Source organism: Lithobates pipiens, unplaced genomic scaffold, assembly GCF_037356315.1.
Source record: "Lithobates pipiens isolate NorthernLeopardFrog02 unplaced genomic scaffold, aLitPip1_a1.2 Scaffold_8, whole genome shotgun sequence".
Classification (NCBI taxonomy): Eukaryota; Metazoa; Chordata; class Amphibia; order Anura; family Ranidae; genus Lithobates; species Lithobates pipiens.
Window position 1 is genome coordinate 601,178,532 of NW_027507903.1, and position 14,008 is coordinate 601,192,539.

Genomic DNA, 14,008 nt, shown 5'->3' on the forward strand with positions numbered 1-14,008 from the left:
GCTCATGCACTCTGCAGTGTAGGTGAGCATCATGGGAAATGTAGTTCCAAAACATCTGGAGTGCCAAGGTTCGCCATCACTGCCCTAGGGGCTCTTTTTTGGAAAGTTCCCCCTCCAAGGTTAAACACTGAAAGAGAGGAGGCAAGAAGAACCGAAAGCGAAACAACAAGAGTGATTGAGACCAGGACCAGACAGAGGACTTAAAGCGAAAGAGTAAACCCATCGATTTAATAGTTTCAAAAAACACTTACATTCCTGGCATGCCGGAAATGCTAACTTTCACATTGGTTGTGCCCTCAACCAAACTTTCAAACCATCCAATGGCTGGTGTCATAACTGATCACATGTGCAGAATTAAGGCAGTTGAAGAATTATCAGAAGCTACCAAGATGGCAGCTTCCTTGGCTGAAGACGATAGGAGGGTTTACTTCCATTTTAACTACATGTGTGGTACATAATATTTTGTCTATTTCTTTAAGTGATACAGAGTTGTGATTTGTAGATTTGTATAGTTTTTTTTTTTAGACAAGTTAATTTAAAGTCATTTTATTCCTCCAGACTTGCTGGGAATAATGACATCCCGCTAGCTTTATCTATCTCAAATTTAGAGTTAAAAAACAAAAATAGTTTTCTTCCACCTACATCTTGTGCAGCGGCTGAGTTATTCATTAGCAAAGTCCAAGTTTGAATCTTTTCTTGCATAATCAATCCAGGAGGGACCACATACCAAACAATCTAAGTCGGGAGGAAGTTACAGTTCTTGCTGCTTTGTCTACACTGAAGGAAATCACTATCAATCCCGCTGATAAGGAGGGCTCGATAGTGATAATGGACACAGATCAATATGAGAGGGAGATTCACATACAATTGGCAGATACCAATGTATACACACGTTTGGAGACTAATCCAAACTTATTTGATTTCTGAACGTCCTGTTGCCCCGATCATTTATGTATTACCTAAAATATACAAAGATCCAAAGAATCCCCCTGGTCGCCCCATCGTGTCCAGCACTAATTCAGTGACTATGCCATTAGCTAAATACCTGGACAAATTTTTAAATGTCCGCACCCATTCATATATAAGAGACACCAAGGATTTTTTGAATAAAATAGAAAATTTGACACTTCCACCTGGTGCAGTGCTGGTCACATGGGATGTGGCCAATTTGTATACACCCATTCCACATGCTCTCGGTTTAGAAGCATGTCAACGATTATTAAACAATTCCAAAATATACAATCCTGCCCAGAATTCTCTCCTTTTGGAACTGTTAAAAATAGTTCTAGAAGAGAATTTTTTGCTATTAAACCAGTTCCCGACCGGCGCACGACGATGTACGTCGGCAGAATGGCATAGGCAGGCAAACTGGCGTACAGGTACGTCCAGTTGAATTTGCCACCCTTCCATCATGTACGCACCGCCAGTGGCACGTGCGCGTGCCGGTCGGGACCCTCGTGAGTCTGGATCGCCGCGGGGATACCCACGATCATCTCACGGGGAAGGAGAACGGGGAGATGCCGTTGTAAACAGCATCTCCCCATTCTGCCTATCAACAAGCGACACTGATCTCTGCTTCCTGTGATTGGAGCAGAAATCAGTGTTCACTAGCACACAGCCCAGCCCCCCACAGTTAGTAACACGCCCCTAGGACACACTTAACCCCTACACTGCCACCCCCTGGTTAACCCCTTCACTCTCAGTGTTATTTACACAGGAATCAGTGCATTTGTATAGCATTGATTGCTCTATAAATGACAATGGTCCCAGAAATGTCCAATGTGTCCGCCATAATGTTGCAGTCCCAATAAAAATCGGTGATCGCCGCCATTACTAGTAAAAAAAAAACGTATTAATAAAAATGCCATAAAACTATCCCCTATTTTGTAAACGCTATAAATTTTGCGCAAACCAATCAATAATCGCTTATTGCAATTTTTTATTTTTTTTTACAAACAATATGTAGAAGAATACGTATCGGCCTAAACTGAGGAAAAAAAAGTTTTTTTATATATTTTTGGGGATATTTATTATAGCAAAAAGTTAAAAATAATGCGTTTTTTTTTTTTAATTGTTGCTCTTTTTTTGTTTATAGCGCAAAAAATAAAAACCACAGGGGTGATCAAATACCACCAAAAGAAAGCTCTATTTGTGGGAAAAAAGGACGTAAATTTTGTTTGGGAGCCACGTCGCACGACCGGGCAATTGTCAGTTAAAATGATGCAGTGCCGAATCACAAAAAGGTGTCTGGTCATTGGCCTGCAAAATGGTCCGGTCTGAAAGTGGTTAAGGACATTTACCACCTACAGTTCGTGGGAGCCGCAATGGGTTCAAATGTGGCACCCCCGTATGTCAATGCATTTATGGACATGCTGGAACAGGCATTTATCTATAATTGCAAATGGTTCAATGATAACTGTACAGTCTGGTACAGGTTCATTGATGACGTCTTTGCCATATGGGTAGGTGACCTTGACTCTCTCTCATTGTTCAATTCTTATCTAAATTTACTGATTCCAGGTTTAAATTTGAACATGTCCATCGGTCAGGAGGAAACTCCATTTTTGGATACATTGTTATCTATACAGGATGGACACATCGTTAGTGACCTGTATATAAAACCAACTGACCGTAATCAACTATTAAAATTTTATGGGATGTAAACAAAAAAATGCAGCGCTACTAAGATAGCTCCCCCTGAGAAATGTCTATTGGGGAAAATATCTACACCAAACAATAACAAATGTCAAAATAGATAAAAAAAAGTGTTAACCCACAACAAATCGAAAAATCAGACACGACATAGACTAGCCGTGTAGCATATAAGAAAAATAATAAAAAAATGTCATCTGAAGTGAACATTCATATAACGTCTCGGAATGAACAGAATAATACAGAGCGCATAAATTATTAGTAGTGACAAAATAAATAAAACAGTCACTTTAAAGATGCTTGGTGTATATATCCCTCGTGACCGTGAGAATACAACAGGAATTCCAACACTGTGCTCCAAGTGTATAACCTCAAATTCAATATGTGCAATTCATCTTCAAAGAAGGTATGCCACTTCATGCAGGAAATCTCCAATATGTAATAAGGTATTGAATGCTCTTACCCTCCGGGAGGGCTGGACTGGGACAAAAATTTGGCCCTGGACTTCATCCAAATCGGCCCACCTTAATTTTTAGTGTCCCCATCAGCACCCAACTTACATCAGAGTGGTCCCCAACAGCGTCTCCCTTACATCAGAGTGGTCCCCATCAGTGTCCTCTTACATCAGGCATCACCCCTCTTCCTCCCATTCCACGTGTACTCACAGCTCTCCGGAAAGAAGGCAGCTTCTCTTCTCTCTCCAGTCATGTGATAAGTGACAAGTGATGAGGGAAGAGAGGAAGGAAAGCCTGCCGGCTGTCTATCTCCCCAGGTTGAAGGGAGCAGAAAGCCTAATCCTCACTCCAACAAGTGTCGGTAGCTGCTCCTTGGTGATAGGAATGAAATAGCGATCCTTCCTATTAGCGAGGAGCAGCTCCAGAACTGCACCTGACTGGCCCACTGAGCCATCGGCCCACCGGGAAACTCCCGGTAGTCCCAATGGCCAGTACATGCCTGCCCTCCGGTGTGGACCCACACACACATAAGGCGGTGAATCAATCAGGCATGCAAGACGATCATCTCCGGTAGATCATCCAGGTAAGATGGTGGAACATCAAATCTCATGTGAAAGGATGGGCATCCCAGTTGTCATATAACGGATAACCGACTTCCAGACTCAGGTAACGATAACGATGTAGTTGTCCACACCACCGGTGATGCACAGAAAAAATATATAAAAAAAGAGAGAGAGAAAAAAAAAGCCTCTACATAGAGCAGGTCATACCGATACAAAAATCATTTATTTTAAAAAATCAGCAACATAAAAAACTAAAAACGGTCATTCGTACAATCAAGTACAGCCCGAATCAATGCAAAAGCATGGTAGATCTAGCCAGCAGGCTATGTGGATTGATTTGGGCTGTACATGATTGGTAGCACTGCATTTTTTTGTGTACATCCTTGTCTACACAATTCAATCGTTGTTGATGCTGGCTGCTGCACTTCACTTTTATTACTTTGGTTGCGCAATTATAATTTTTTTTTTTTATTAAAATTTTCTAACTTCCATCCCCGGGGGTTTTTAAATCTATGCCCTGGAGCCAATTCAAACGGGTAGCAAGGATCACTAGCAAGTCTGACACCCGGGAAAATAGACTTAATGACATGGAAGACAGACTGCGACAGCGGGGATATCCCAGAGATACGGTTCATAGAGAATGTATTCATTTACACAATAATACTAATATTTATGCTTCGGGTCACAGAATGCCTTTTCATTTCTCAATCTCACTCGAATAAAATAAAAAAACATCATTAAAAAAAAAAATGGCCAATTCTAAATTGTAGTTACCCTTCGGTCCCAGAGTTTTACCATTCCACTCTACCTTCATACCGTCGAGGCAAGACTATTTATGGCCAAAATCTGACCACTATTCTATACCTACTCCCTGTGTGACCTTTTTGGGACCGAAAACAAGGGATATTCCCTTGCCCATGCTGTATACAATGAACCAGTATGATTAAGGGCAAAGGGTTTTCACATCCACAAAAAGGTTATGCTATACCAATAAAAGACTATTATACCTGCCAATCCTCCCATGTCATATACATCATCAAATGCCCTTGTGGTCTCCTCTATGTGGGGGAGACCACACTGAAAATAAAAGACACAAATATTCCATTAGGGATAAGTCGTATCGAATATACAGATGTATTGAAAAAGACCACACGGTTTCACAACTTAGATTTATGGTCATTGATGGTGTGTAAAAAAACTGACGGGGGAGGGGTTAATAGTGAATTGGCGTTGAGAAAAAGAGAAGTCACTTGGATACATCGGCTTGATACCTTCAACCTAAAGGGTTAAATACAGACTTTGATTTGATTTACATCTTTTTAAGGTTTTTATGTTTTTTTTTTATGTTTTTGCACACCATTAATTAGGTTCCCAGATCACAGTTCATATATATATATATATATATATATATATATATATTCTTTCATGTATATAAGTTTGGGGTTTTTGATTTTATCTCGTTAATTAAAATTATTTATTATTATTTTGTGTGTGTATATCTATCTATCTATCTATCTATCTCTATATATATATATATATATATATATATATATATATATATATATATATATATATATATATAGATAGATAGATATACACACACAAAATAATAATAAATAATTTTAATTAACGAGATAAAATCAAAAACCCCAAACTTATATACATGAAAGAATATATATATATATATATATATATATATATATATATGAACTGTGATCTGGGAACCTAATTAATGGTGTGCAAAAACATTAAAAAAAAACAAAAAACCTTAAAAAGATGTAAATCAAATCAAAGTCTGTATTTAACCCATTAGGTTGAAGGGTATCAAGCCGATGTATCCAAGTGACTTCTCTTTTTCTCAATGCCAATCTATCATATATATATATATATATATATATATATATATATATATATATATATATATATATATATACACACAGTGCCTTGCGAAAGTATTCGGCCCCCTTGAACTTTTCAACCTTTTGCCACATTTCAGGCTTCAAACATAAAGATATAACATTTTAATTTTTTGTGAAGAATCACCAACAAGTGGGACACAATTGTGAAGTGGAACAAAATCTATTGGATATTTTAAACTTTTTTAGCAAATAAAAAACTGAAAAGTGGTGCGTGCAAAATTATTCGGCCCCTTTACTTTCAGTGCAGCAAACTCACTCCAGAAGTTTAGCAAGGATCTCTGAATGATCCAATGTTGTCCTAAATGACTGATGGTGATAAATAGAATCCACCTGTGTGTAATCAAGTCTCTGTATAAATGCACCTGCTCTGTGATAGTCTCAGGGTTCTGTTGAAAGCGCAGAGACCATCATGAAGACCAAGGAACACACCAGGCAGGTCCGTAATACTGTTGTGGAGAATTTTAAAGACGGATTTGGATACAAAAAGATTTCCCAAGCTTTAAACATCCCAAGGAGCACTGTGCAAGTGATCATTTTGAAATGGAAGGAGTATCAGACCACTGCAAATCTACCAAGACCTGGCCGTCCCTCTAAACTTTCAGCTCAGACAAGGAGAAGACTGATCAGAGATGCAGCCAAGAGGCCCATGATCACTCTGGATGAACTGCAGAGAACTACAGCTGAGATGGGAGAGTCTGTCCATAGGACAACAATCAGTCGTACACTGCACAAATCTGGCCTTTATGGAAGAGTGGCAAGAAGCAAGCCATTTCTCAAAGATATCCATAAAAAGTCTCGTCTAAAGTTTGCCACAAGCCACCTGGGAGACACACCAAACATGTGGAAGAAGGTGCTCTGGTCAGATGAAACCAAAATTTAACTTTTTGCCCACAATGCAAAACGATATGTTTGGCGTAAACACAGCTCATCACCCTCAACCCACCATCCCCACTGTCAAACATGGTGGTGGCAACATCATGGTTTGGGCCTGCTTTTCTTCAGCAGGGACAGGGAAGATGGTTAAAATTGAGGGGAAGATGGATGCAACCAAATACAGGACCATTCTGGATGAAAACCTGTTGGAGTCTGCAAAAAACCTGAAACTGGGACGGAGATTTATCTTCCAACAAGACAATGATCCCAAACATACAGCAAAATCTACAAAGGAATGGTTCACAAATAAACGTATCCAGGTGTTAGAATGGCCAAGTCAAAGCCCAGACCTGAATCCAATCGAGAATCTGTGGAAAGAGCTGAAAACTGCTGTTCACAAACACTCTCCATCCAACCTCACTGAGCTCGAGCTGTTTTGCAAGGAAGAATGGGCAAGAATTTCAGTTTCGCAAGGGGGCCGAATAATTTTGCACACCCCACTTTTCATTTTTTTATTAGTTAAAAAAGTTTCAAAAATCCAATAGATTTCGTTCCACTTCACAATAGTGTCCCACTTGTTGGTGATTCTTCACAAAAAATAAAAATGTTATATCTTTATGTTTGAAGCCTGAAATGTGGCAAAAGGTTGAAAAGTTCAAGGGGGTCGAATACTTTCGCAAGGCACTGTATATATATATATATATATAGATAGATATATATATAGATAGATAGATAGATAGATAGATAGATAGATAGATAGATAGATATATACACACACAAAATAATAGTAAATAATGTTAATTAACGAGATAAAATCAAAAACCCCAAACTTATATACATGAAAGAATATATATATATATATATATATATATATATATATATATATATATATGAACTGTGATCTGGGAACCTAATTAATGGTGTGCAAAAACATAAAAAAAAAACATAAAAACCTTAAAAAGATGTAAATCAAATCAAAGTCTGTATTTAACCCTTTAGGTTGAAGGGTATCAAGCCGATGTATCCAAGTGACTTCTCTTTTTCTCAACGCCAATTGGGACGGGGTTTCAGCAACTATAACGCACAATATCTCTGCAACCAAAGCGGCACAAATGTTTATTTTTGCAGCACAAACGAATGGCACGTTTGTTTTTCAAATTCAGCAATGTGGGGTGCAAAGTGGGCGGGGATTCAGCAACTATACCGCACAATATCTCCGCAACCAAAGCGACACAAACGCTTATTTTTGCAGCACAAACCAGCACAAACGTGGCACAAACGAATGGCGCGTTTGTTTTTAAAATTCAGCAACGTGGGGTGTAAAGTGGGCGGGGTTTCAGCAACTATACCGCACAATATCTCCGCAACCAAAGCGGCACAAATGCTTATTTTTGCAGCACAAATGCGGCACAAACGAATGCTGCGTTTGTTTTTCAAATTCAGCAACGTGGGGTGCAAAGTGGGTGCAAAGTGGGCGGGGCTTGCATTAAATTGAATGTTTAATATCTCAGAAACCGAACCGGCACAAACGCTAATTTTTGCGGCACAAATCAGCACAAACGCGGCACAAAGGAATGGTATATTTTTATTCCGGTTTTATAAACATGGGGTGTCAACTTCACACAGCTGATTATGCTGGGGAAAAAAATGTGCCTGTAAATATCACTTTAAAAACTCCAATCCAATTCACAAACAAAAAAGCATGCGCTATTTACCACCAGGGTTTTGCCGTGTCCTTCACAACCGATGACTGAACAGCTGTCAGCGGGCTAAATGGGGGGAAAAAAGCTGACAGTTAAAACTGATGATAAAAAAACAGTGTGGGGTCTGGTATGGATTTTAAGGGGAACGCCAAGCCAAAAATAAAACGGCTTGGGGGTCTCCCCCAATATCCATACCAGACCCTTATCCGAACATGCAGTCATGGCAGGTCAGCATTGGGGAAGAGACGAGCGAGCCCCCCCTTCCTGAATCGTACCAGGCCACATGCCCTAAACATGGGAGGTTGGGAGCTTTGGGGCAGGGGGGCTCTGCTAAGGGCCTTAAATAAATCAAACAAATACTGCATTTGGCATTTAACACAAAACTCTTAGTGAATTGAACACTTGCACAATTGTTACCGCATGTGGCATTTTGCTGCATTGTATTAGCTGTTATTTACCGGTAACTCTTGTGAATTGACCCCCATAGAGTCCTTATATTGTAAGCTCCTTGAGCGCAGAGACTGATGTCACAGGTTAACTAAAAGCCTCATAGGGCTTATGGGAAATTGGTATATTTTGGAATAACCAAATCATGTTAGTATTTCAAGTAAGAAAATACCTCCTATTTGTCATGAATTAAAAACACTGCTTCTGAGTTCCCAAGTGGCCTAAGGAATGAAGAAGGAAGCAGCCATGACCGGGCCCTACTGACCTAATGGAACCAACATATGTTGTCCCTTCTACAACCCAGCAGCTGTACTCCAGGGCCAATGTCAGTCAGTACCAACCTTTTTCTCTTTTTTTGCAGATCCCTTCTGTGTGGATAGAAACACTATTAGGGTTACATCAATCCCACCACCAAGTGTGGAAGGTATGTGATTTAACGCTACTAAACAGTTCCAGTGTTAATATTGGACAGTAGGGTGTAACACTGCTCTCTTGTGTCTACAGAACTTTGTATGCGTCTGGTTCCAGAAGGTAGCAAAGAGTTTTATACACCTATCTTCTCTGCTGGTAGTCTGGCCTGCATATCTCACTGCCATCCATCTTCACCAACATACCATAACTGTAATGAGGGCACCTGCCAGATCAGGAACAAATCTGGCCCACAGTGCTTGTGAGTATTTTGATTTCCTGTTATTAGAAGGAAACTATGACATACAGACTGAAAATGACAGTCCCAATTCTTCTACTACCAGTTGTAAGGATCCTGGTGGTGTGTTGAGCTTGGTTTACCATTGCCATTTCAGAGAAATTCATTGGAATCATTGGGTTCAATTTAGTTGTTTTTTGCTGGTTTTCAAGGAAGCAGTGGGCTTTAGTAGTAGTAAACTACTTTTACCTATCCTTTATCTGTTCTTCTATTACATTTCTTTATTACGCTCAGGGTTAAACAGGAGTGAAATTGCATAAAACCCCCAAAACATTATATATTTTCTGAAAGCAGACATGCTAGAGAATAAAATAGTAATAGTTCCAAAACATAAATGCTGAGGTTGAACAGAGTAAATAGATGCCCAACATATCAAACCTTAAAGTGTCTGTAACCTTAAAAATAATATTTACTACCAGCCCCTCTCTTGTACCCCTCCAATCTTCACACTGGTATCTTGCTCAAGCGTCACCCCCGCTTCTCTGCTGGGTCCCTAGCTTGCCACTCTAGATACCTCTCAAGCTTCACCCCAGTGGCCTGCTCAGTCCCTGGCTTGACACACAAGGCTACTCTGGAAGCATCACCTCAGCTGGCTGAGTCACTGGCTTGATTACCACTGAAGTTTCCCAATTCTTCACCATCCCCATTTGGTGAGAATGCTGCTCCAATACTTGCTTCAGTTACTCACTGTGGTCCCTGGTAATTAGAGGGATAGTCCCTTACTGGCGACAGCTTGGACTGTGAGCCACAGTCCCAATCCTGTGCTGCTCTCTTGCTTCTGGATAGGCCCTCAGACAGCGTAGCAGCCAGATGTGCCCAGGATAGGCCCAATCTCCGTCCTAGCAGCCTGGGCAATATGACACACCTCCACCCAGACAGGTTGCACAGAACACAGATCACCTGACCTCACAAAATATATAGACTCTCCCAGCAGGCCAAGGGATCCAAGAAAACCCCTGTCCATTGGCTGAGATACCCCATATATCCATAACCTGACCCTGTGTTGTCTCATATTTAGTACCACCAAGTACCCAGCCACCTGGTGGTAGAAGAGAAAAGTGCAAAAAGGTCAAACTTAGGGAGAAATCAATAGTTCTCTAACAATCAACCAGGACAACTACTCCTGGTAAGTAAATTTGTGAGGAGAAACCATGTCTAAACACCAGGGTGCTACATCTATATAGCTCAATAGCTCAAACTGATTTTTATCCACCATTAATGTTTTAGGGTAGTGACCCCTCCCCCCATCTGTTCCTCCCTCCACTGCAGATCTGAATCAGAGGTGTTGGAAGCCATATCTGTTGTGCTTCTTCTTTTGAAAACCCATAATGGGGAATTTACTATTAGCCCCTGTACACACGGTCGGAGATTTCCACAACCAAATCCGTCGGATTTTGCCCGTCGGATTTTGTCCGTCGGATATTGTCCGAAACTGCTGCATACACACGGTCGGACAAAGTTGGTGAAAAATCCGATCTTTCAGAACGTGATGACGTAATTTCGTTACGATGGGACTATATTCAGGCTAGTAGCCAATAGCTTTGATGTAGGAATTTGATCTGAGCATGTGTGGCACTTGGTCCGATCAAAATTCTCTACACATGTTCGGAGTATGTCCTATCGGCCCAGTTGGTCGGGAAATGTTTCCAACATGTTGTAAAATTGGGTCCGACGGATATTCTGACGGAATCAGTCCGATGCATACCACACACAGTCGGATTACACGGTCCGATAGGACACATTCCGACGGATTCTCCTACCATGTGTACAGGGGCTTACTAGAGCTGACAGAATCTGGAGTACCTGTGCATGGCAACCAGAAAGTGTCTAACTTTCAAAGCTTTTATTTTCAAAGCCTAACTCTTGAAGCTGGTTGGTTGCAATGCACAGCTGCTACAAATTGTATCTCGGCCAATAGTAGTTTGGAAATCCTGTATCATGTACTAAAAATATGATAGCCACTGTCCATCTTCATCCACACATCACTAAATATCCTTCTGGACTGATCAAAGCAATTTTGCCCGATTCAGAAGAAGCCGCAAATTCAGTTGCTGCACTTGGCAAGCAAACCTAATTGGTTCAGTTAACTGGTGACCCCAAAGACCACTTACCAGTTCAGTTATGGCCTTTCCAAGGGGTAGTGGACTTCCCAAACAGAAAGTCTATGCTACCTTCTACCGGGGGAATCCATTCCATGGGATCCCACTTTTTAAACTGCTGAGGGTTATGAGGTAAAAAAGTCTGAAGTCTGTTGTAAAAGGGATTGGGCAGCTGTAGAGCTTGTTTTAAAAAGAAAGTGGTTAAACAATTGAAAATGGTTAAAGTAAATCTGTTGCTTTGCCCTGCAGGAGCAATGCACAAACTTGCTAAAATTGCTATACTCATCTCTATCAAAATAGTTTTTGTTCCTAATTATGTGATTATTGGTATTATACAAGTGATTGTCTCATCCCATAGATGTTCCAAGACAGACCTCTACATATACACATCTTCAGCATGCACGGGGAAGATTTCCAAGCTTGGCTTATTCATAGGCAGTGGAGTAACTATAGGGATCTTGTTCATCATCTCCATCATCCTAGGCATCTACATCTACTTAATTAAGAGGCCACCATCAACAATATCCTCTCCATATGATGGTCTGTATGTCACAACAATCGTTTAAGGGCACAAAAGATGAAACACATACAAGGCTCTTTAAAGGGTTAAAGGTACACTCCAATTAAAAGGAATTAAAGGTAAACCACCCTGAGGTATATAAAGGGAGCATAGTCTACCAGCTGTTAACCAATTCAGCTTTCATCCACACATTTATGTACTATGCATTTCTGTTTGACTGGAACCTGGTGATCCTGGAACACATCTGCTGGTGATGGTGGAACTCTAATGCTTAAAGTGACCCTTTGGCTATTCTAAAGATCTATAGGCAAAATGTACCTGTAAAGTAAAAGTATAAATACTTACCTTTCCTGCTTCAAAAACTGTTGAACTTTGATTCTAAGAACCTGTCCTATGAAGTCCTCTAAGAAATGGATCTCCTGGGTGCCCCAGCAGCTCACATTAGTTCCTCCTGCTGACTTACACATCATTACTGTCTCCTGTATAGAAGGAAGGATATGTAGGAAGTTACTAAGAACAGGATATAGCAACATTCCCCTCTATTGCCATTCACTGTCCCTCTGTAGAACTGCATATAGGCAGGTTGAAAGTCCGGCTTCCCATTTACACTGCCCAGTCAGGAACCTAAGAGTTAGGTGTGTTCCTGGGTTCTCTGTTAAGCGAGTTTTGCAGGGTCCAACCCACTGGTTCCCTGTGATATAAAAGGAACAGAGGGTTTGCATCCAGTGGGGGGAAGCCTGAGCCTAAAAAAAGGGAAGAGAATAAGGATCGTCCGGAGATGGATGGGGCCCAGATATGTGGGGGATGGAATGCTGCCATGTTGTCATCAGAGTCTGGAGGACCAGAGAATTGCTGGAATGAGAGTTTAACCCACTATAGACTTATGTTATCCAATTATGGACTTAATCTAAGCAGGTATGCTGGGGCAGCTACAAGCCTGAAGTTAGGGACTAGGGATGTTAGGGGAATATACAGAACTGTTACATGTGATTGTCATCATGTTAATTTATTTTTCAATAAAGCTTTCTAAAACATTGCCCTTGCCTGATCTGATGTTACTAAAAGGGTACAATTTAGGTAACCGGCACATACAGTCCACAGCTTGGGTCACTAAACAAATTGAGGTATGAAAACATCAGCACCAGAGTTAATGCAGTGTGAAGATACAGTGGTTACCAATGGTCTTTTCTGTACTGTACTATACTTATATAAGTAAAACTGCCTTAGAGCCAACTTCTGTGTTTGTGTTGATTCTGCTAAGTCAGCAAGTGGCCATACTGTCTGAACAGACTGAGATCCAAGAAGAAATTGCAATACATAGCATGGCATTAGGAACAGACTGAATTCTTCCCAATCTGCATCTGTATACCAGGTGACTCAAAAATTACTGAAAGCTCTTGGACTACATCACAGCCAGGAGACCAGCATGTTTTTATGGGAAAGATCAGCAATGGCAACCTTTGTATTTTATCACTTCAGCTTATTCATTATTGAATGTATCGTGTGTAGATTTTGATTCATGTTTGTCATTTTGGATTGTTACTTTGTAAATAATGTGTATATTTACTGATTTTAATATTTGACTGATTATGTTTTCTTTGTATTTTTTGCCATCAAAAAGCACAATAACTGAACAAAAAAAATATTTCACAGCTTTCGTCCATGGCATATAGTCCACCTACTGGCTGCAAATGGTAAACAGGAAAGACATTTTCCAGATCTAAAGGAAAACATAACTTTTTGTACTTACCATAACAGATAAAGAAAATGAAATAAAAAAATAAAAATTAAATTAAAAAAAATGTAACTGTGAAATGACTCCCTACTATGTTAGTCATTATAATGCAATACACTACTTTTATATAGGAAGCAAGGGGGGAAGGTAATCATATACAAATATAATTTTAAAAAAATCAAGCGCAAACTAGGAATATGTCCCTTAAAAAAAATGGATCAGTGGGCCTGATTCAGTAGATGGTAAGAGTGGCGTCACAATTATTCAAAATTTGAGAATTAGTAGAACGCTTGTCAAGGATAAAACTCCCCAAAGGCATATAAAATTAAAATGTGA

At 40.1% G+C, this 14,008-nt stretch overlaps 1 protein-coding gene across 1 annotated transcript in view; it reads left to right on the forward strand.

Annotated features, from left to right (window-relative positions):
* The window catches only part of LOC143961289 (uncharacterized), an 80,545-nt gene extending 67,572 nt beyond the window's left edge, over positions 1–12,973 (forward strand). Inside the window, exons 7-9 of the mRNA XM_077470541.1 lie at positions 8,974–9,036; positions 9,117–9,282; positions 11,776–12,973. Coding sequence (XP_077326667.1) covers positions 8,974–9,036; positions 9,117–9,282; positions 11,776–11,983 — 437 coding nt within the window. The 3' untranslated portion in view covers positions 11,984–12,973. The remainder of the gene's footprint in view (positions 1–8,973; positions 9,037–9,116; positions 9,283–11,775) is intronic.
* The last annotated feature ends 1,035 nt before the right edge of the window (positions 12,974–14,008 follow it).